The sequence below is a fragment of the Colius striatus genome, chromosome 11 (assembly GCF_028858725.1).
Source record: "Colius striatus isolate bColStr4 chromosome 11, bColStr4.1.hap1, whole genome shotgun sequence".
Classification (NCBI taxonomy): Eukaryota; Metazoa; Chordata; class Aves; order Coliiformes; family Coliidae; genus Colius; species Colius striatus.
This window is the reverse complement of record NC_084769.1, coordinates 1,498,155-1,521,950: the sequence shown is the minus strand read 5'-3', so window position 1 is coordinate 1,521,950 and position 23,796 is coordinate 1,498,155. Positions and strand designations below refer to the sequence as shown.

General features: G+C 49.4%; 1 protein-coding gene across 2 annotated transcripts in view; it reads left to right on the top strand.

Annotated features, from left to right (window-relative positions):
* The window catches only part of GALNT13 (polypeptide N-acetylgalactosaminyltransferase 13), a 134,641-nt gene that overhangs the window by 106,127 nt on the left and 4,718 nt on the right, over nt 1-23,796 (top strand). Inside the window, exons 11-13 of one of the 2 annotated variants that reach the window (XM_062004985.1) lie at nt 4,694-4,792; nt 12,821-12,955; nt 21,022-21,207. In XM_062004985.1, the coding sequence (XP_061860969.1) occupies nt 4,694-4,792; nt 12,821-12,955; nt 21,022-21,207 (420 nt within the window). Of the gene's footprint in view, nt 1-4,693; nt 4,793-12,820; nt 12,956-21,021; nt 21,208-23,796 lie in introns of those variants that run through there. The other variant, XM_062004986.1, reaches the window with a different exon arrangement.

Here is a 23,796-nt window from a genome sequence, read left to right as displayed (position 1 = left end):
AGCGCAGGGGATGGGGGATACGGTCAGTTCATCACGGATGGACTTTGCCACTGCTTCCTCTCGGGGAGAGGCCTCCTCACACTTCCCACTGCTACACTGTGGGGTCCCTCCCATGAGAGACAGTCCTCCATGAACTTGTCCAACGTAGGTCCTTCCCAGGGGCTACAGTTCCTCATGAACTACTCCAGTGTGGGTCTCCCGTGGGGTCAGAAGTCCTGCCAGCAAACCTGGTCTGGCATGGGCTCCTCTCTCCATGGGTTCCTGCCAGGAACTTGCTCCAGCACGGCTTTCCCACAGGGTCACAGCCTCTCTCAGGCATCCCCCAGCTCCTGTGTGGGATCCTCCCCAGGCTGTGAGTGGGTCTCTGCTCCCCCGGGGCCTCCGTGGCTGCAGGGGCACAGCTGCCTCACCCTGGGCTGCACCACGGGTCGCGGGGCAATCTCTGCTGCAGTGCCTGGGCACCTTCTTCACCCACTTTGGTGTTCACAGAGACCTTCTCACATTCTCTCTCCCTTCTGCTGCAGATTAGCCCCTGTCCAGCAGCTTCTTCCCCTTCTCCAATATGTTAATCACAGAGGCTGATGGGCTCAGCTTTGGTCAGCAGCGGGTCCATCCCAGAGCCAATGGCACTGGTCCTGTCAGATACAGGGGAAGCTTCTGGCAGTTCTTTGTTTAAAGAAGCCGCCCCTGTTGACCCCTGCTACCCAAACCTGGCCACACAGACCCATTACAGCTGTGCAAACGGGGGAACTGCTCAGAAGATGGAGGGGCTTTGGAGAAGGGAATGAAGTGCTTGTGTGCAGTCCCTGTACCATATTTATCTTAGCTTTGGAGCAGGTAAATCTTTCTCAAGGGAGCCTTGCCGTTCTGAATGTGTGTGTTCACCATTAAAAATTCATCTTTTAATAAATTGAGTAGCATGTTGGAGAAGGGAGGTTAGTGACTGACATTTTGAGGTAATTAATACGCAGGAGCTGAAGGGAACTTTCCATCAGCACTTACATGCAGAGTAGAAAAAGGTTTGGGTTTTTTACCTTTAAATAAGTTTGTTTGTTCACTGATGGTGTGTTTTCCAGGCAGGCTGCCTGGGGCTGAGTGTCACAGAGATTCCTTTTAATCTGATGGTTCTAGTAGCACCAAGAACTGGAATCTCTTCAAAATTCAGACAGATTCCCTGTTAAAAACATTCCATTGAGTTGTACCTATGCTGACTTTTAAAAGCTCTTGAATGGTTTGATTTAAAGATAGCTCTGGATAGAATAGCAATCAAATGAGCAAATGGCTTTTCTTACACCCAGGAAGGTAATTTACTATTGAAACTTGCAATTGTAGTGAAGAATAAAAGCCACGGCAGGGTTCCCGGTTCAACTGTGACAAAATAAAGTGAAACATGGTTTTACAGCAAGGAAAGAACTCATCTAACAGGTGTCAAGTAATAAGGTTTTGTATGATATTGTCAGGCTGGAAAATAAAAGTGTAAGAAAGTCATAAAATAGTTATTAAAACACCTTATTTCTACCAACACGGCCTCAGTTGCTATGGAAACAGCAATCCAGGCAGCATCTATGAATTAAAACTCACCCTCGCCTGTTGCAGCTGCCCACTGCCAGTTGAGCAGCAAAGTGGGTTCTCAGACCTGAAGCTCGGGTACCATCAGCAGCAGAAATGGACGATTGTTAAATGTCAGAAGCGCCTTTCTCAGTCAATTGCCTCTCTGTCAGCAGAGATTTAGTCTTTGGTAGGACCAGGGTTTGACTTATGGGTGCAGTTGGGAGTCCCCAGACAGTGTGGGGTGGCTGTGCCACCCTGAGAAGAGGGTTGGGTAGTACAGCTGAGGAAGTTATTCTCTAGGACAGTACAATCCAAATGTAATCACAGAATCCCTGAATGGTGGGGGCTGGAAGGGCCCTGCAGAGCTGCTGCAGCCCAACTCCCTGCTACAGCAGGTTCCCCTGGCTCAGGGTGCACAGGAACGTGTCCAGGTGGGGTTGGAAACCTCCCGAGAAGGAGCCTCCACACCCTCCCTGGGCAGCCTGGGCCAGGGCTCCCTCACCTCAGCACTGAAAAGACTTTCTCCTCCTGTGCCAGTGGAACTTTTTGTGTTCCAGCTTTTGTCCATCACCCCTTGTCTTGTCACTTGAGACAACAGAAAAAAGTGTCGCCCCATCCTCTTGACAAACACCTTTTAAATACTTGTAAGTGCTGCTGAGGTCACCCTCAGCCTTCTCTTCTCCAGGCTCAACAGAGAAAGAGAGGAGGAGAACTTTCCTCGACCTGCTGCCCACACTTCTTCACACCCCTCAGGATGCCATTGACCTTGCCTTGTGCATGGCACCTTGCTGCTCATGTTTAGCTTGCTGCCCACCACAAGGCCCAGGTTTCTCTCCACAGAGCTACTTTCCAGCAAAAAAAAAAGGAGTGGGTATTCAACATTAGACAGTGCTGGAGAGCAGCAATCTGGTTATGAGCCAAGACCTGAACCCTGGGATCAGTGCCTAGACCGGGACCACCAGCAGCCTTTCTTCTGACTTTGGCAGCTCTTGCAGGTTTGAGCAATGTGGAGCATGAGCCTCTCAGGGATCCCTCACCAGCACAAGGAGGTACAGGGTCTTTCTGTGGGATTAACAACATGAGAGCAGATTGAGGAGTGACCATGTGAGCTTTGCTGAGCTGTTCTTCCCCAGGGGTTGTTAGATGGCACTACCTCATTTTTACTTACATTGCTGGTCAGCCCTGTCTGCTGCAGTAGTTTACTCTTGACTGCCAGTGCTGTTGAGCCTCTGAAGGTGGGACAGGGAATTGCAGAGGACTGTGAGCTGTGCTAAATGCCACCAAAGTATTTCAAAATAGAGTTTCACAGGTTTTGCTGAAGGGATGAGAGCTGGAGATGCGTTTTTGCTTTGCAGGCATTAGGGAGTCAATCAGCCCGTGCTGCTGAGAGCAATGAGGAGCTGGGGGAGCTGTGTTTGTACAACTGTGCTAGCAGAGAGATGAGGAGGATTAAGAAAAACAGTATTATGTGCACGTGCTGGGGCTTGTGCAGGCTGAGCACACACACTGTCATGGAGACTGCGACACAGGAGAGCTTCAGGGAAGACTGTGGCCTCTCCTGCTTCTCTCATGTGGAGCTGGAGGTGGTCAGTTGCTTTTGTACTCAGCCTTTTTCCTATGTATTCTACAACTCTGCTGTTGGGGAGCAATGCTGTGATCCTTACCCTGCTGCTCCTCTCTGCTTCTTGCTCCAGAGGCCTTTTGTTGCCATCATGTGAGCTGGGCATTGCCGGGAGGAACTCCTCACGCCATGCACTGTATCGCAGCACTGTGCTTGTAAAGCTGCTTCTTCCCAGCTACACCACACACCAATCACTTAGAAGTGGCTTGTTTAAGCAGAGATGTTCACTCCGTGTGCTTGTTCACTGCTGAGCCCCAGGGCTCAGTGTTGGGGGCTCTTCTGTTTAATGTCTCTGTCAATGATGTGGATGGAGGGGATCAACTGCACCCTCAGTCACTTGGCAGATGACACAAAGCTGGGCAGGAGCTTAGATCTGCCTGAGGGCAGGAAGGTCCTGCAGAGGGCCCTGGCCAGGCTGCAGCCGTGGGCTGAGGGCAATGGGATGAGGTTGAACACTCCAAGCTGGGGCAGAGGGGCTGGGAAGCTGCTGGAGGGAAAGGGCCTGATGCCAGTGGCTGAACAGGAGCCAGCAGCGTGCCCAGCGGGGTGAGAAGGCCAAGGGCATCCTGGCTGGGATCAGCACTGGTGTGGCAGCAGGAGCAGGGCAGGGATTGTCCCCTGTGCTGGGCCCTGGGGAGGCTGCAGCTCCAGGGCTGTGCTCAGCGTGAGGGGCTGCAGTGTGGCCAGAGCCAGGCACAGAGCTGGGGAAGGGGCTGGAGCACAAGGGGCTGAGGGAATGGGAGTGTTGAGCCTGGAGAAGAGGAGGCTGAGAGGAGACAGGAGCCCTCTCTGCAGCTCCCTGACAGGAGGTTGTGGGGAAGTGTAGGGGTTGGTCTCTGTTGCCCAGTGATAGGACAAGAGGAAGGGGGCTGGAGACGCCCCAGGGGAGATTGAGATGGGAGATAAGCAAGGACTGTTCCAGGCTGCCCAAGGAGATGGAGTCACTGTGTAGCTGAGGTGCTGAGGGACATAGTTAGTGATGCCCTTTGCAGTGCTGGGGTTGTGGTTGGACTCAATGATCTTAAAAGTCTTTCCCAAACAAAACAATTCTATGATTCTCGCTGAGAACAGGTGGATTTGGAGGGGTGAGTTTAATTTAAGGACTTTGGAGAAGTATGTATTTAGTCAGAAACCCATCCAGCAGCTCTGCTCTGACAGAATCTTTCATCAGATGCTGCTCCTACTCAGTTTTCCTCGCTTGGAGTAGAGTCAGCCCTGCTGGAAGAAAAGTACATATCTTGGTCAAGCCATTAATTTTGCATTTTGTTAGAAGGGCAATATACTTGTTAACCAAAGCAGTGCAGGGTGTGGGATGAGACTTGCCTTGAGTGCTTAGCATGTAACTTAAACCAAAAATGATCATCTCATTGTGCTCCCTGTGATTATTTTCTTTTGGGAGTGTGACATATTTACAAGCTGCAGGTTGAAGTAGATTCATGTAGTTAAATGCATGGCTAATGTGCTTTCTCCTACAGTGATGTCACTGTTTCTGCACTAATATGATCCTTCATCTTTCTGCAGATCAGGAACGTTGAGACCAACCAGTGTTTAGACAACATGGGCCGCAAGGAGAACGAGAAAGTGGGCATTTTCAACTGCCATGGCATGGGAGGAAATCAGGTAAAGGAAAGAGAGATGATCCAGTGGTGTTTGTGTAACGATTGCTTCAGTAACCACGGGCACAACAGCCACTGGGGAAAAACTGGTTGGAGTTCCACAGAGCAGTGGGGGCTGCAGCTTCCCCTGCCACGCTGCTTCCCTGCTGCAGAAATCGAGGGGCTGGTTGGCACGAGTGGTGTTTGCAGCAGGAGGTACAGCCAGGGTTTGTCCTGGCTACCCTCACATTCTGTGGTGGTGCAACCAGGGCTCCCTCAGCAGCGCTCAGCTGATGTGCTGCAATCGCAGGCGTGGTGCTTCACTGTAGAAACAGACAATTGTCAAACGTATTAATGGAAGGGGGCTCGGACCAGATGATCTCTAGAGGTCCCTTCCAACCCCTACTATTGTATAAGTGCCAAAACGTTTGAGGGTTTGAGCTGAGGAGCTTTAGGAGCACTCACAAAGCCTGGCTGGGATTTTTCTCTTTGAGGAAGCTGCAAAGTTTGAAACCCCATTGGTGCATATCCATAGGTGCAGCGGAGTACCTGGGTGGATATATTGAATTCATCCCTGCTGTTTAGAGTGCAGGGAAGTGCATTTAAACCCTCAAATGCCAACTTCAATTTGATTTGATTCAATTTGATTTCTTTGGCCTTGGGGGAGAAATCTCTCTTTTTCCCTTTTTTAAGGGAAAAGGTAAGAATCCACGTGGCTCGTGGCTGAGTGAATGTGTCCCTGAAACGTGTGTATGCAGAAGAAATGTGCAGAACACTGGTGCAAGTGGAGTTGTTGCCAGGGGTGGGGATTCAAACAGCGGGGGCGTGGGGCGTTCCACTCGTGCCGTGGGTGTGTTTGAAAGGGAGCAAGGAGGTAAATGGCAATCATTTAGCTCATTGTGCCACTGATGACTGTACCTGCTCTCTGTATAAATAACAGTAAACTTTGCATATTCTAATGCCTCGCATTCAAATTAGCAGAGCTGATTCATTTGGGCTCCGTTGGGTTCTGCCATGCAAACCTTTCATTATCTGCTTGGAGAGGGAGGGTGACTTTTCTCAGTGCCACAGAATCATAGAATCAATCTCAAGGGCTGGAAGGGACCTGGAAAGCTCACCCAGTGCAACCCCCCTGCCAGAGCAGCACCACCTAGAGCAGGGCACACAGGAGCTCACCCAGCTGGGTTGGAATGTCTCCAGAGAAGGAGACTCCACAGCCCATCTGGGCAGCCCCTGCCAGGGCTCCCTCACCTCAACAGGGAAGAAATTCTTCCTTGTGTTCCAGTTTATACCCATTACCCCTTGTCCTGTCATTGGCCATCACTGAGAACAGCCTGGCCACAGCTGATTAAAACACAATATAAGAGAATGCAGGACCTTAGAGCTAATTCCCACGTTCCTTTCAGAGGTAAGGTTGGCCTTCACATCGATCCCAAACTTCCCTGTCTTTCTAAATTCGACTTAAGAGATGGAAATGTCAGCGTTTTAGAGGACAACATAAGACCAGGGTTGAAGAGTCTCTGTACACCTCAGGTGTTTGAGGTGTTTCTGCTCCTTCCTGTGTGTGGTGGGAAGATCTCTCTGTTTTTGTTGAAAGAGCAGAAAACCCCTAAATGGCTGGCATGGCTCCAAAGTCTCTGAAGAACCAGGTGTGAGGTTGGGAGGGCTATAAGGCTCTGAGATAAGGATAGGTGAGTTGTGAATGTGTGTGTGGACCATATCTCCTATAGAAACCCAAATTACCAGTAAATAGCACAATTCTTCCTCAGCCTTCCTCTGCCAGTATATTTAAAACCTAAAGAAATGTTGGCTCCAGTCTCCTTTAAACCTCTCACATCAGCGAGGAAGCCCAGATGAGTGTGTTGTGTGCACCTGCAGGATGAAGAGGCTCTCCTCCCCTGCTCTTGCAGGAACACAGAGCCGTATCTGTCATCTGCTGGAGGTTTCGTGAGGAGTACCTGACCTACATGCGGAGCGTTATTCATCCCTTAGTGCTCATACACAGTTCCCATTAAAACTTATCTTTATTAAACTCTGTTCTAATGAGGAATTAGAGCTGAGGGGAGACATGTAAATGCGGGGGGTGGGGGGAACTGTGTGGTTACAGAAATAGCTGAGGAACAAAACTACTTCAGAATGAAAATGAAGCAAGAATAATACCTTGCTCATTAGAGCTGAGCAAGATGCTCAGGCGAGATCCAGCGCAGGCAGGGACAAATATCTCACAGCTATCAGAGTGTTTCAGAGCACTTCAGGATAACAAGGTTTGAAATACAGGAGTTTCTTTTGAAAGAATTAAGACAAGTGAACTCCATTAACAGAGGCCCTTCGTGTGAGGATCGTCTGCAGAGTGTAGAACTGTGCAGGGTTTGCTGTAACGTTGCCAGGTGATGTTTCAGATGATCCTGCCTTGGTGGGGACCTGCTGACTAGTAAAGATCCTTAGCAGAAATGCTACACAACTCCTAATGCAGTTAAAAGCAATCTTAGAACTATTTCCATTGCTCTGGTTGGAGGGGGGGAGAAAAAATGCAAAGGCAGTCCTCAAATCATCTGTGATGGGGATATAGCTTTAGGGGCTGTAATAATGGGTTTGTGCATCCATCTCGTGGGCTGGGGACAGTGTTAGCTGACTTCAGTGGTGATGTCTTTCAGGAGGAAGATTGATTCCCCAGAAAAGAAAGCACTGACCATGTGTGATTGTGGGAAGAACTGTGACTGTTCTTTCCAGCCTCAAACAGAGGAGATGTCAATATCATGTCTTTGTTTCACCCCCCCCACTATGGCTGGCTTCTGGGTTTGTGGTACCTGAGAGGAGATTTGTTCCTTTCTTTGGCCCAGGAGAGGATGAAGCAGTGTGTCTGTGCTACTCACAGGCATCCTGACAGGCACACCAGCAAGACTTCACTGCGTTACCATGGGGATGGCAGCTCTGCTGGTGCTTACCGGGACTGTCTGGCCTCTGTTCTAACAACCACCAAACCACAGGGGCAGGAGGGGGACGTTCTAACCAGGAGTCCCACAGGGTCCCAGTTGGTGTGTGGCAGAGGGGCTGCAGGGCAGGCAGTGCTGGGGAGAGCTGGCAGAGCAAGCGTGGGGCAGCAGCCGCTCTCCTCTCACTTGCTGCCCAAGAGAGCAGCCCTGCAAAGCCTGGAGTGCTCAGAGGGGTTTGGTAGCAGCAGGGAGCTCAGCTCCCGTGTCAGAGCATGCTGCCTGCATTCCTGTAGGGAGGAGGCTTGCTTGGTGCAGAGCTGACAGTCAGCTTGCCACTGGCTGAAAGGAGGAGCTTCTTCCTTCTGTTTCCTGGAGGTAAGCAACGTGCTGCCTTTTGCATACTGCTACCAACAGTGGAGCAAAGTGGAAGCAATAGTGCAGCTATCACCACCTGCCTACTTCTCAGCACCCTGTGCTGCACTGGTGGCTCTGCAGCTCCTGCCCTCAGGGTCATAGAATAACAGAATCATTTCAGTTGGAAAAGCCCTTGAAGCTCCTGGAGTCCAAGCTCTGACTTCACTCTTCCAAACCCAGCACTACCCCATGGCCCTCAGCACCTCAGCCCCACGGCTCTGGGATCCCTCCAGGGCTGGGCACTGCCCCAGCTCCCTGGGCAGCCTGGCACAGGGGCTGACACCCCTCTCAGGGAAACAGTTCTGCCTCAGCTCCAGCCTCAACCTCCCCTGGGGCAACTTGAGGCTGTTTCCTCTTGTTCTGTTACTTGGGAGCAGAGACTGACCCCAGCTCACTGCAGCCTCCTTTCAAGGAGCCGCAGAGATTGCTCCTGTCTGCCCTCAGTCTCTTCTTCTCCAGCAGGCACTGGGAGCACTGGCAGAGGTGATGGCCTTGAGGAATTTCTCACTCTCTTAAAGCCTTCACCATTTCTGTGAGCGTGGAGAGGTGCACTGAGAAGTTGAAGAAACTTGCTTCATACAAAGCTCTCCCCAGGCGTCTCAGGGCTCCTGGCACAGGCTGTTGGCATCGTGTGTGTGTGTGTGTGTGTGTGTGTCTGAAGGACTTTTTGGAGTGGACATTGTTGTGTTTTGTCAGGATTCCATTTGAATGGATGTGGAATTGCATCAGCCAGGAGTTTGCTCACTGTGAACTTACTTGGGGTAGCTGTTGCAGGGCGAGATCAGAACAAGTGTGCTGTGGGAATGTGGGTGTCCTGGCAGTGTTTTATACAGAAGGTTCAGGCTCAGTACTCACTGATGGTTCAAAACAAAATAACCTCAACACACTGAATAAGGGTTGTTGGGTTGTTTTTCCCCCAGTTAGCTCTAAATAATGGGTCTTTCAGAAACTGCTCTGTTTGATAAGAGTTTCATGTTTTTGCCAGTAAATGTGTGCATTTCCAAATGCCTCCAGACACGAGCACCTTGTGTGTGATGCCATGTAGAAATGGCATTTATAAACTCCTGCTCTGTAAGGATTTATTGGTGTGTGATGGTAATTTGCTTACTGCTGGGGATGGATGGGAATGTGTGAGCTGTCTGACTTGTGAGGTGTTTCTGTGATGGAAGGTCTCCCTTTGCAGTAGGTTATAAAGAGTGCATTTCCCTGGGTTAGTGTTGCTGCTGGGTCCACAGGAGAGGCAGATGTGTGATGGGGGTTCAGCCTGGAGAAGAGGAGCCTGAGGGGAGACAGGAGCACTTTCTGACACTCCTTGATAGGAGGCTGGAGTGAGGTGGAGGTTGGTCCCTGCTCCCTAGTAATGAATGATGGGACAAGAGGAAATGGGCTCAAGTTTCCCCAGGGGAGGTTGAGGTTGGAGCTGAGGCAGAACTGTTTCCCTGAGAGGGGTGTCAGCCCCCGTGCCAGGCTGCCCAGGGAGCTGGGGGAGTGCCCAGCCCTGGAGGGATCCCAAAGCCGTGGGGCTGAGGTGCTGAGGACAGTGCTGGGCTGGGCAGGGTGAGGAGAGGGCTGGGACTCAGGGAGCTTCAAGGGCTTTAACAACCTAAATGATTCTCTGTGTCTGGATACCCTGGGGGCAGGGCAGACAGGGTGAGCTTGCTGTTGATGCAGGCAGAGCCATCTGACCACAGCCCACACTTCAGCCAGGGCAGGCTAAAGCAGGAGTCACATTTGGCATCTTTAGTTAGCTCACCTATTAACTGCAGCTGCTGAGTAAGTTGTCTAACAGAGCCAAGCTGTTAGTTCAGTGGCAATTGGACCATTCATGGCCAATCAGACCCATTCATGGGACTGATGAGCCTTATGCAGAAAAAGAGGAGCTGAGCAGTACCTGTGCAGCTGATCCCAGTCCATAGAATCTCTAGTCTTTCCTTGGGAGCTCCCTGGGTAAGGAGACACAGCACCCATTACAGGCTTTGTGAGTGTCGTGCCTGGATGTTACTGACTGTAGCATCGTATGTAAATGCTTGATTTTGTAAGTGGTTCCCAGAATGTAGCTTAGTCCTTCTGTGCTCTTTCTGCATTTTTCATCTCCCATGCTCTCCTGGTTTCCCTAACTTGGCTTTCTGTGTAGCTTTTCATCTTCTAAACAGCCCTATTATGGATAAGACTACTTACGGTTATATTTTGTGAGTCCATTTTGCTGACCCATGACTCCCCTTGCAGCCTTTACATCATTCTCCCGGACTGAGGTGATAAACTGTTGTGGCAGAGACTGTCTGATGCTCTGGGTTTGCTCAGGATGCAGCACGATGGAGCCCTCAGTGATCTTCAGCCCCGTTAGAATGACTGTGATTAATAGGGAACAAAGGAGCGGTGGCTGCGTGTTAAATAACGCTCTCTTTTATTTAGCACAGTCAGAACGAGAATAATGCCTTCTTTGTGGAGCCTGTGCACAAAAAAATGAATGGCTGCTGCTTTAAATGGGCAGAAACAGTCGCCAGGGAATGGGGAAGATGAGCATTAGGTGTGTGACACCGCAGGAGTGAAGCCTGGGGAGGTGAAACACACCTGCTCAGGAGTGTGAATTCGGAGGGGCATCGTGATCCTGGAAGCATCAGCAGCTGTCTGGTGCAGATGTGTGGGAAGCCATCCTTTATGAAGTGACAGCTCCCTGGAAAAAAACATATAACCAAATCAACCCAAACCCAACCCACCAACTGAAAACAAGCACAGAACCCCCCCCACAATCCCCCCACCCCCATGGAGCCAGCACCTGTGCAGTTCCCATGCAAAATGCTGTAGAACAGGAGTGGTTTGGGAAAGGAGAAAGGGGGCTGTGGTGCAGGACAAAGGGTTGGCTCTGTGGGGGGATGTTTCCCTGTGCCTTTTCTGAAGGCCATGAACCCCAGTTCCTAAGGAACCCCGGGAAACCTTCCCAGAGCCCAAGTGCTCCCTGCAGACCCCCACTGCGTCGGCTGCTCCTGTCCCCAGCACACGCTGCCCAACACTTGCCTTTCCCCCTCTCTCATTTTCCTCAGGGCGACTGTTCAGCATGGTTCCAGCCTGTGGCAGCTGCTGGTAATTACGGTGTTTCTCTGGATGAGGGTGAATCACTGTGAATTACAGCGTTTCCCTCGGTGGGGCTGAGCACCAGCAGGAGCCAGTCCTTGGCACTGGTCATTAGAGGCTGAGAGCAAGTCTTGTGACAGTTGCTTCTGGTTTGGGAGTGTCTGTGTTGTTCTGACAGGTGACTGTCTAGGGGATCTCATCAAAGTCTTGGCATATAACCTCAGCTTTAGAAATAAAGCTGCTCCCTACTTCCAGGGTGGGCTGTGAGAGCCCTGGGTCCTAAGGGAATCAACCTTCAATTCACCTGTTTTGCCTAAGGTGACTTTCCAAATTCAGTGTGTAAACAATTGCAGGAGGAGAGGAAAAGTGCTTTTCCCTGCAGCTTTTATTGAAATATTTTAAGTCCATTGGGAAGGGTGAATTAAAAATGGACCCTGGGGGGTTGCATAGATAATGAAAGTGGCTGCCAGGATAAATTGGGTTGTTCTGCACTTGGTTATGTCCAGTTTGTAATTGTCTTTATTATGTGGCAGGCACCTTCCTTGATTGCATCCTCAAGGTTTAATTCCACGTGGTGAAGCATAAAATACAGGAATATGAGCAGTGTTCTCAGTGTGAAGCTGAGGGAGTTACAAAACACATTGGCTGATTCTATTCCAAATTAATGGGAAAGTTCTGGCCCTGGACTGTTGCAGCTCCGACAGAGCAAAGCACCAAGGCTTGTGTGGATACAGATGTAGAAGCTAAAAAGAGTAGTTAAAAACAGATGAAGTTTTGTACTGAAGCATCATCCCCTTCTCCTGCCCAGCAGGACCACTCTTCTCTGGCTGGACCCAAAGCTCCTGCATGGCTGCAGAGCAGAGGCTGGTGCCACTGGCCCTTGGGGACAGCTGCTGCAGAAAGGCAGGGAAAGATGGACAGAAATGTGCTTTCCTGTCTTGGCAGACAATGAGTTAGTAAAGAAATTGCAGCCCTATAAAGATGTGCTACAGAATGGACCCTTAACATAAGAAGGATGTGTGTCTGTTGGAGTGATGGCTATGAAGATCTTCTTCCTAAGCTCTTCCCTGGGAGGGTGGAGAGTCCCTGGGACGTGTTTCCCAGAGAAGCTGTGGCTGCCCCATCCCTGGAAGGGTCCAAGGGCAGGTTGGATGGAGCCCCCAAGGCTGGGCACTCCCCCAGCTCCCTGGGCAGCCTGGCACAGGGGCTGACACCCCTCTCAGGGAAACAGTTCTGCCTCAGCTCCAATTTCAACCTCCCCTGGGACAACTTGAGGCTGTTTCTTTTTGTCTTGTTACTTGGGAGTGGAGACTGACAGGTCACCCCTGGTCACAACCTCCTTTTAAGGAGCTGCAGAGAGTGCTGCTGTCTCCCCTCAGGCTCCTCTTCTCCAGGCTGAACACCTCCATTCCCTCAGCCCCTCCCCAGCCCCTTGTGCTCCAGCCCCTTCCCCAGCTCTGTGCCCAGCTCTGACCACGCTGCAGCCCCTCAGTGTCCCTGTGGCAGTGAGTGAGGGGCCCAACGCTGTCAATTAACACCCCCAGGTCCTTTTTCACAGGACAGCTCTCCAGAATGAGCAGTTGGTTCAGGCTTTGGCTGACCCTTTGTCACTGCCATCCTTTTGTTGTTTCCAGGTGTTCTCTTACACTGCTGACAAAGAGATCCGCACAGACGACCTGTGCCTGGATGTGTCGCGGCTCAACGGCCCCATCATCATGCTCAAGTGCCACCACATGAGAGGGAACCAGCTCTGGGAGTACGATGCTGAGGTACCTGGGGCGTTGGTGGGGCCTGGGCTTTCTTCTTGGTGCAGTGTGTCTGTGGCACGGGGATAGGGAGCCTGGGGACACGCGTGCCGCTGCACAGGCTCAGGAGCACGATGTGGTCCAGCTGATGTGCAGCTTTTCAGTTGTGTTCCCACACAGTTTTATGTAGGGGAGGAGGTGAAAAAGGCAGTTACTGGTTATAAAAGCTCATCTCTAGTGCCTGGCATTGTCTTGCCTTCTTGCAAATGTCAAGTGAGTGTTCTGTGTTGTTACAGGCATGAAATAGAAAACAAGCTTTGTTTCTTTTTCCGTTACATTAATTTCCACTTTATTTTTGCTGGGTCTTGAAGATCATTGTCTCAGCATTTAAACTGGAACCCAAAGTGTAGAACTGTGGTGTATGCTCTCCATGTGCCAGTCACCTGCTTGGTTTGACACCACCGTGGGACAGGAGGGGGCTTGTCCTGGGCTTTGGGAGGGAATGCAGCTTGAAGAAATTTGGTGCTTTACAGACAGGTTGTAAAATTAATAGGAAATATGTGACTGTGTGTAAATATCTCAGTATTTTATGGCCAACTCATTTGTCTTTTTTAAATGAGATGGGAAACAGCAGATGAGAATTAGAACGTGCCTTCCAGGCTTGTGCTTTGCAAGGTGAACGTGCAGCTTTGCGTGGTGAAGCTCACACAAAGGTGTTAGGGTTTTCTTCTCAGCAGGGTCTTTCTGTTACATTATGGTAAGAAACTCCCCCCCTGCAAGCCTGCAATTGCATTGCACTCAGCTGCTGAGCAGAGAAACAGCACCGAGGCTCACCACTGAGCTGCAGTGACTTTGGTAACTTCTGAAACCTTCTGGAGTTCAGCAGTTGCATCTAAACCAATTTTCTCTTTACTAAAGGAGATTCTTTTTCTTCTCACACGACACACGTGTGTGTTTTGATAATTCTGAAGTATTTTTGAGGGTGTTCATGCCTGTGATTAACACCTGAGATTTAAGGGCTGGTGTCCCTCTCTGTTTCATTCCTGTAAGCAGGTGAGAATTGAGTTTTAATTGGTTTTAGGTGATTTTAAATAGAAGCTGCAGAGCTTTGGTGCTGAGCTGTGGCTGAGGACATGGAGTCAGTGTCACAGGTTCCTGATCCCACTCCACTGGAAACTGGACATCACCAGAGACAAGGGGCAGGGTGAGACCTTCTTGCTCTCAGGTGCCCTGAGCAAATCCAGGCAGGTCTCTGCTTGGGGCAGGGTGGCTTTTTTGGTTCTGTTTGGGGGGATAATGGAGGGTCCTGCTGGTCCAACACTTGCTGGTGCAGCGTGTGCTTTGGCTCCCGTGTGTAGCTCGGCAGCAGCATCCCCTGCCTGCTGCCATGCATGGCTCACTGTTCCTCAGCCTTTTAAATCAGAACATTTCAACTTTATCTCAGCAGTGCCTAAAAGGATGAATTTTTGAGTGTTGAATTCAGTATTCGCTGATGGACAGCCAAGCACAAGATCCTGCACAACGCTCTCTCCCTACCAAAAGTGCAGAGAGCAATCCTTCCTGATTACAAATTAAATGACACAGCCAGGCCTCTTTCCTTCGAATATTTTCGGCACAAGGTACTGGAAATGAGTTTCCCTATGGAGAGGAGTTTTAACACTTTACACAGCTCTGCTCCTCTCACTGGAGAAATGCCAGATTAGCACCAGCATATTTCCACAGCTGCAAAGGTAGGGAAAGAACTGCAAAGGCAGCAAAACAGAGCTTTTGTCTTCTAAAAGGTATTCTCAGCATTTCACAGCAGCAGCTGCTTCCATTGTTCTGCATTTCTTTCAACTAAATAAGCTGTCCTTTGCTTTTTAAGTTGGGAACACAATGGGCTTTTTTTTCTCTTAAGGTTAACATGGGAGATCCACAATGGAAAATTTCCAAGTTGCTGTGTAAAAACAAAGTCAGCCGTTAGATGGAGCTCATAAAAAAGAAATACACTGCTTTTCTATATAAGGGATCTCCTAGAAGAGGGTTTTGCTGCCTGTTCTAACCTCTAAAACAACCCACTGCATTACAAACCTTTCTATTCTGGCAAGGGTATTTCTGTTTAACAGTTGTACCCTGTAAGCATTCAGGCTTCAGCTTCCAAACATCCCTTTGATGACAGTCTTGGGGTTTTTGGTCTGCTTATTAGTGCCTTGGAGGATGCTCAGCCTTGGTACCTGAGCACTGTGAGGGGCACTGGTGCTGAGCCCCAGCTGGAGGTACAAGGAGACATGCAAATGGTCATTAAAGGGCATTTATCAGTGGATGAATCATTTTCTTTAATGTGCATACTGTCATTACAATCCCCATCAGGTTTTAGTTTAGTTTAAATGATGGTATTAAAGGTATAGTGTATTTTAAAATAGACACAATATATTTGCATAAAGTAATATCAGTATTTAAATACATGTGTTTTTAAATCAGTGAGAGTCCTTTCCAAGCATTTATCCATAGCTTAGTGCTGGGACAGTTCTCTTTGATATTCCCACCAAAAGAAACAAGAGGCTGGGAAGGTTTTGTGGTGGTTTTCACACCTCTTTGTGAAAGTATCAGATTAAATTGGTTTCAAACAGGCTCTTCAAAAAGCCTCTTTTCTCATTACTCATGCCCTAAGTACGTGTGAGATGCTCCTGACCCTTAGAATGATTTAATACATTTTACCTTGCACTTCAGCTGCAGGCTCACTTGAAGCACTGGAAGAAAACAGCAACAAGGCATGGGTTGGATGGTCAGAACAGAAAATCACTTGTTAAGGCAGAGGGCAAGAACTGACAGTCGTGTTTTGGGTCAACAGAGAGCTGTGTTTGGCAGAGGTGAGAGAAATTAGCTATGGACCCCAGCTTCAGCACTGGGGCTTTGCCTTCACAGCTGCTGGACTCACCTCAAGCTTTTTTAGTGGACTGGAAGAGGGACTGTTCAGAGTATCTGCACTTAGGGGTGAGTCAGGCAGGAGGTGAGTACAGCTGGACGTGTGTGAGGTTTTTCCACACTGTCTCAGATCTTTAAGGAAACTGCTCCTGCAAATTGTGTTGCTTAAAATTACAGTGAACCTGTATCTCAGCTCATAACTGAGGTAAATCATTTGGTCACTGGGATAAGTCATTTGGTCACTGGGATAAATCAGTGGATGACTGGGATAAATCTGTTGGTCACTGGGATAAATCAGTGGATAACTGGGATAAATCAGTGGATAACTGGGATAAATCAGTTGGTCAATGGGATAAATCAGTTGGTCACTGGGATAAATCAGTGGATAACTGGGATAAGTCATTTGGTCACTGCATGTCAGCAAAGTTGTGGAAAGGAAACCGTACTTTGCATTATGTTTATTTGCATTACGCATTAGGGTTAAAGTGGTGGTCGTGGTGGACTTCATAGGACACTGAAATAACTCAGTGCTTGTCAGGGTTTGCACAGCCTTTAAAAACAAAGCAAACACCACAGGCCTGAGTTTAAATACAGTTTTTAATTACTAATATTAAGCAAAAGGTGCTGTGACTCAGGGGATACTAAATGTAAGCAGATGGCCTGCAGGTTGTGTCACTGACACATGTCACTGAAGGAAGGGACATTGTCCTAAAAATTCAAGATGTAGACTGCAGAATCACAGAATGGTTTGGATTGGAAGGGAACTTAAAGCTCATCTCCTTCCAACCCTCTGCCACGGGCAGGGACACCTTCCACCAGCCCAAGTTGCTCCAAGCCCCATCCAACCTGACCTTGGACACTGCCAGAGAGCCACAGCCTCTCTGGGCAGCCTGTGCCAGGGTCTCAACACCCTCACAGGGAACAACTTCTTCCTCATCTACATGCACCTTCTTTCAGTTTAAAGCCCTTACCCCTTGTCCTGTCACGTTATGGAGGGGAGTGTTCCCAAATGGTTGCTCCCAGAGAGGAAGGCTGGTGTTTGGAGAGATGACGGTCATTGCACGTAACTGGGTGAGTGGTCAGGGAGCTAAACACCCTTAAAAGTAAGTTTAATGAAGCTTTTCTGCTTAGTGGTGGGAGAGTAGGACTGGAACACAGCAATGTGCCTTGTCTGGATCAAGAAAAGCTCAGCAGGTCCATTCTGAGGGCCGGGGGCAGCTGGAAGCTCACAGTTTGGCTGGCAAGAGGAACAGCAATTCCTGTGACTTTGTGCTCATAACCTGCTGCTTCTTGGTTATTTAATTTGCATTGTGGAGAATGTTTCGAATCAAGCTTCAAAAACAGTTGGAAGGGGTTTCTTTTTGTAAAGCCCCAAATGAAAAGAATGGAGTAAAGAAATCTCTTTTAATATCTACCTAAAAATCACTTTCAATCCAGAAGTGATTGCTCTGTTACTCCAGTAGATCGTCCCATCATTCTGTTGCTCAGCTTGGCTGAGGCATGGCAGGCACTGGCCGTGGCTGTGACCCACAGGTCACATGAAGCTGCCCAAACCTTTCATCCCACTGCTGTTTCCTACGAGGCATTTTCACTCAGCTGCTGCTTTTTCTTAACCCAGTAGGATAAATTATTTAGGGATTACCTGTAGAAGCAAAACAAAACCCCAGACCAATATTAATATAGTCTAAAAAGAAGCCCTTACATGCACAAAATGTCAATGGTGTAGTCTGCGTTGAAGGGAACACTAAATAAAGAAAGCTGCTGTCACCAGGAGCAACAGCAGCCGTCAGCTTTATCCTGCAGATCACCCGAACCAGCTCCTTCCAGGGAGGGTGCTGGGGCTGTGCAGCACTCTAGTGCAAAATGGCTTTTAACACTTCAGGCAATAGCAGTTTACAGCAGTTTTAAATGGATATTTTTTTCCTGGCTGTTTTTACATCTTGGCAGGGATTTTTTTGTCCTTTATTTTCTTTTAATCCATTGCCTTCCATTATTGAATTTTAATGCTCTTCTCTCTCCTACTTCTTAAACAGCACGTTAAGATTCCTGGCCCTTCCTCAAGCTGCTCGTTACATGGCAAGGGCAGCTCTATAAATCAGCTGTATCCATGGGACCTGCCAAGTTAGAATTTCCCAGCTCTCAAAGGCTTCCTGTCAGCCTGTGTTTTGTAACATATTTATAATGCATAAATGCTTATTTGCTTTGGAATGGGGGTGGGAAGCGCAGCAGTAGATCAGCAGAAAAGGATCTGGGAGTTATGATGGGCTGGAGCCAGCGCTGCTCCATCAGCCTGTGATCTTGCTTGTCTAATGAAACCTGCTCTTCCAATTTTGCTGCACAGTGGTTGGTTTGTTTTCCCCCTGTGCTGGTGCACTTGTCTTGGTGGAGATATTTTCGCAGGAGTTACCAGTAGCTGGTGTTTATCTGCCCAACAGATCCATCTGGTTGAGGTTGGGAGACATGTGGTGTCCCAACGTGTCACAGAGTCCCAGCATGGTGGGATGGGAAGGACCCTGCAGAGCTGCTCCAGCCCCTGCTCAAGCAGGTTCCCCTGGCTCAGGGGGCACAGGGACGTGTCCAGGTGGGGTTGGAAACCTCTCCAGAAGGAGCCTCCACACCCTCCCTGGGCAGCCTGGGCCAGGGCTCCCTCACCTCAGGGCTTGCTCCTCCTGTGCCAGGGGCACTGCCCATGTTCCAATTTGTGCCTGTTACCCCTTGTCTTGTCACTGGCCACCACAGCATAGAGCCTGGCCCCATCCTCTCCACACCACCCTTTAGGGATTTCTCAGCATTGCTGAGGTCCCCCCTGAGCCTTTTGTTCTCCAGGCTGAGCAGCCATGGCATGCAAAGTGCAGTGTGTCCAGCGTGGTGCAATCTTATGGCTTGGAACACGTGCAGATGATCTCAGGGCAAAGAAGAATGCTGTGAACATGTCTGAGCTGATAGAAAATAGTTCCATGTCCTCACACAGGAGTATTGACGTCAGATCTTCCCTAATGGCTGTGATTTGTCACTGAAGGCAGTGTCTGTGCAAAGCTGTGGAATTTGCATTCACAGAGAGACGAGGCGCTGCACAAAAATGTTTCTCGAGTCACTGTTTGACTCCAATCTCCCTTTTTGTTTTGTCTCCTTCCATCAGTATGCTGGTAAATGGGAGTATAGCTTTGAGGTAAGTGTGGTAATGACTGCAATCCCTAGAATAGTGCATCTCTTGCTTCTCTAGCAGTGCTGTGTTAGAGCCTCCCCATAGGTGCTGCTCCCAGGTGCCAAACCTGCTGCATCCAGAAGTCACTCACCACACAGGGTCAGTGCTTGGTACAGAACACACATGAGGCTGATAACTCAAAGCTGTTGTGTCAGGCAAGTGATCTGATGGAAGACATCCATGGGGCAAAGCAGGGAGCATCTGTAGGGAAAAGGAGGGAGCATCAACAGGGAAAAACAGGGAGCATCTGTAGGGAAAAGCAGGGAGCATCAGCAAGGAAAAGCAGGGAGCATCAGCAGGGAAAAGTAGGGAGCATCAGCAAGGAAAAGCAGGGAGCATCAACAGGGAAAAGCAGGGACCATCAGCAAGGAAAAGCAGGGAGCATCTGTAAGGAAAAGCAGGAAGCATCTGTAGGGAAAAGCAGGGAGCATCAACAGGGAAAAGCAGGGAGCATCAGCAAGGAAAAGCAGGGAGCATCAGTAGGGAAAAGGTGCATCCCCTAATGTACAGCATGAGGATGGATGACAGAGAAGCACAGGGGCACGTGGACATGACGTATGTGAAGAGCTGCCTTGTTTCTTGTGCCTGCCTCAGCAATCCTGTTCATTTCTGTTCCCAAGTGGTGTGAATACATGTTGTGTCATCAGTGTCACCTTACTGCTCTGCATCCTTCTAACAATTCCTGACTTTGTGGCTATTTCTCTTCTTAAAGTTATGGGGCCAGCTGGAGTTGGTGCAGTCAGTTAATTCCACCACACAGGGTCATGGCCAACAGTTCCTGTCAGTTGCAAAGTCATTACTGCGTGTTTGAGGGGACTTAGTTCTTTAAAAACGCTTAGGGAAAACAGTGACAGGTTTTCTTAATACCTTCATGAAAAGTAGTGCTCAATAAGATGAGTGAAGGGGACAAATGGTCTCTTGCTTCCATTGTTACACCTTTCCTAAGGTCAGTGCAGCCTTGCTGATGTACAGAAGTTAAACTTGCTGCCTCAGGTACCAGAGAAAACAGCCTGGCCAGATGACTGAAGCAATCTACTCACCACTATTTGTACCCATGGGTAAAAGCTGCTAAATTTAGGCATTTCATATAATATGAACCTGCAATGGAGAGAGATTGTTAACATCTCAAAGTAATTTATTTATGTACCCCTGTCTTCCCTTGGAAGAGCAGTAGACAGAAGTGAACACAAAGCAATAATACATAATGAAACAGAAACAAGCATTGATGTTTGGGCTGGTTACTCAAAGTGACATTATAAGGACATTTGTTCTTTATATTTTTAGTGGCCTCTTTACGTGTACGTTCCTTTTTCCCTTACCAAAGCACAAGTGCAGGGCAGGAGCCGGGGCTGGGGTGCAGGAGGAGCTGGTTGGTCCCTCCTGGGCACTCACAGTGATGGCAGCATCTGGGGGTTGAAAGCTCCCCTTCCATCTCGACGTGCCTGGTGTCAGCACAGCAAAGGAAGAGCTGAAATCATAGTTGGCAAGAGAAGTTGTCACCTCTTTGTATGCAAATGTGTAATTCCTTACATGTTTAATTTAGCATGAGTGGGCTTCAGGGTGTTTAGTGCAGGCTGCTACTGCAGGAGAGGCATCATCTCTGCCCAGACCTTGCTGTGCAATGGGGAATCGTGGTGCTACAAGGCAACGTGCCTGTGGGGGAAGGATCCAGAGCCACAGTCGGGCCTGAGCTGCAAAAAGCGGGTCTCAAGCGGGTCAGTCTCTCAGAGCAGAGCAGTGAGAACATGTGTTGTGAAGCCGAGGCTCAGCTCATGAGTGTGTCTGTGTGTGTGAAAGCTGCCTCCAGCCTGGCACCAGCCTATTCCCAGGCACAGTTACCTGTTAGTGATCCCCCTGAGAGCGCCCTTTGCTTTACTGCTTCAGTGCCCTGCATGTCCTACCAAACAGCCTGTGGCTTTTTCCTTTGCTTGTCTTTGTCTCTGCTGCTTTTGTTTACTTTTACCATTTCTCTGTCGTGCAGACCCATACATTTCTTCACATAATCACCCAGTCGTGCCTGACACTAAGCAGGATAGAGGATGGCACCCATGGTCCCACCGTGGAGGCCTGCAGTGGCAGCCCTGTGCAAACGTGGATGCTAAGAAACTACACCAGGCTGGAAGTCTTTAGAAACATTTTTTACAGCCCCACTGACTATTTCCTTTAACAAACGGTCGGAGGTTGGTATTGAAAAGCAAATGTCATGTGTCATGGTTTCAGCTGTTCCCAGGAAAGTGCTTCTCTGCCCAGTAAACTCAACTGAATCCCTCCCTTGTTTTCTCAGGTGACTGTGCAGATGTATGTTGTTCTAGATGCTTAGGGCTCGTTATTACTAATTATTACTAATTTCAGCTTGATTCAGCTGCCTTGAGCTACCTCTCTGATCCAGAAGCCAACGTGGTCGTTGCAGTTTGCAATAGCTGAAGATTTGGTCCCTGTCCCCAGACATACACATCATCCCAGTTGTGTTGTGTTGGTCAGAAATGCTCCTTTTGAAAGTTCCCAGGTTAGGCAGTTGAATCCCAGGGATATCAGTCACGGATGGGTTAGAAATACTGAGCACCAAAGGAATCAAAGTGCCCTGCCAGCCACTGTTCTTCCTTCCCTAGATAGTTCTGGTGGAAACAGAAGGGACAGTGCAGGGGCAGGGCTATGAGCTGGGGGTGATCATCTGCTCCCCAAACGATGGAGGAGGCTGGACTAGATGAGCTTTAGTGGTCCCTTCCAACCCTTCCATTCTGTGACCCTGTGCTGCATCTCCAAGTGCATCCTGTCTAAGGTGGGAGCTCTGCTTCACAGCAGACCCTGGTGCCTGCAGCCAGCAGGATCTCAGCAGGGGATCAGAATAGTTGGGGATGGGAAAGCTTAAAGAAGCTCCTGCAGTCCCAGCCCTCACCTCACCCTGCCCAACCCACCACTAACCCCTGGCCCTCAGCACCTCAGCTCCAGGGCTTTGGGATCCCTCCAGGGCTGGGCACTGCCCCAGCTCCCTGGGCAGCCTGGCACAGGGGCTGACACCCCTCTAGGGAAACAGTTCTGCCTCAGCTCCAATCTCAGCCTCCCCTGGGGCAACTTGAGCCCATTTCCCCTTGTCCTGTCCCACGTTATGTGGGAGAGTGATGAGTCTCGTCTCAGATCAGGCTGTCAATGTTTTGCCCGCGTGGCGTTGTATCCCTGACGCCTGTATGGCCACAGGAGCAACGCAGAGCTGGAGCTGAGTGTCTTTGCTCCACCCTTTCGCCACGATGCATTCCGAGGCTGTGCTCCCCAGCGCTGGTACTTGCACACACCTGGGAGGCCGGAGCTGCGGGGCTGCCCCGTGCATCTGCCTGGCTGTGCAGCCACCTCCATGCCCCTTCTCCTCTCTGAGGCAAGGGCACGTGTGGGGCTGGCTGGGGTGGGTATCATCCTGCCTAGTAATTAATTGTTTCCCAAGCAAACGAGACCTTTTTTTTGTTGGTAATAGCATAAATAATGATAGAACAGAGAAAGGGAAAATGTATGAGAGGGTTGAAAATCCCAATGATATGGTAATCTAGCATGAAATTATCCCCTGAATACAAGGAAACAGCTGATGGAGGCAGCAGCAGCAGCAGCTTTTTTTTAGGCTTGTTTGCATTTCTGGTTATAGTAGAAAATGACACGAGCTTAATTGCACTTAAAACAATGTAAGTGAAGAATCAGTGATGCTCTGAGCAGTGCTATTTAGTAAACAAGCGACTTCTGTTAGCGCTACTAATTCTTTCCTCTTGTAATTAGAAGGGGAGGGGGGGAAAAGCCTGGTATTCATCACTGAATGCATCTCCAATGGCCCCTGGGTGATTTGTTACAGTGTCTGCAGGCTCCTCGTTGAGAGTTGCGTAAGAGTTTGTTTAGAGCAGATCTCCAGGGACAAGCTATTGAAGGAATATTCATAACACAGATTAGGAGTGTGGATGTGTGACATGGCAAAGCCCCTGCGAGCCGCAGCGTGAAATTACCCTGTGCAGCAGAGCAGGTGTGTGCTTGGGTAACCACCCCACGTCCTTGCTGGCACTTTGCATTTCCCAGCAGCTTCACTGCAACGCCAGACAACAGCAGTTTTGTTTTCTTTACGTGCAGATACACCAGTGATGTGTATTAGCAGTGAGACTGCACCAGGGACGCTCGTTTCTCACACGACTCCGTACCTGCCAAGCCTCAGTTGCACTGGCATTATGTATGTTACAGTCATATTTATACTCTGCAGTGCTGCTGCTCCAAGGCTTCAGGACAGGCTCAGCTCCCCTGGGGCTCATTTATCCTTTGTTTTCCCTTCCAGGAGGCTGCAGAATCTGTGCTGCCCATCCTTGTTTCCCCATTGATTCCTTTGCATGGTGTTTGACCTAAAATCAATCTCTGCTCCAGTGGAGGATCTGCAAACAAGATTTCAGTCCTGAATCAGTTGTTCTTGCTGAGGCAGGATTGAATCATTCAATCACCAAATGCTTTGGGTTAGGGGGATTTTTAAAGCTCATCTTGTTCCAACCCCCTGCCATGGGCAGGGACACCTTCCACCAGCCCAGGTTGCTCCAAGCCCCATCCATCCTTCTAGAGATGGGGCGGCCACAGCCTCTCTGGGCAGCCTGTCCAAGGGTCTCACCACCCTCATAGGGAAGAACTTTCACCTAATGTCTCATCTCAATGTCCCTTCTTTCAGATTGAAGCCATCACCCTTTGTCCTGCCACTACAAACCTTTGTAAACAAAGTCCCTCTCTGGCTTTCTTGTTGGCCCCT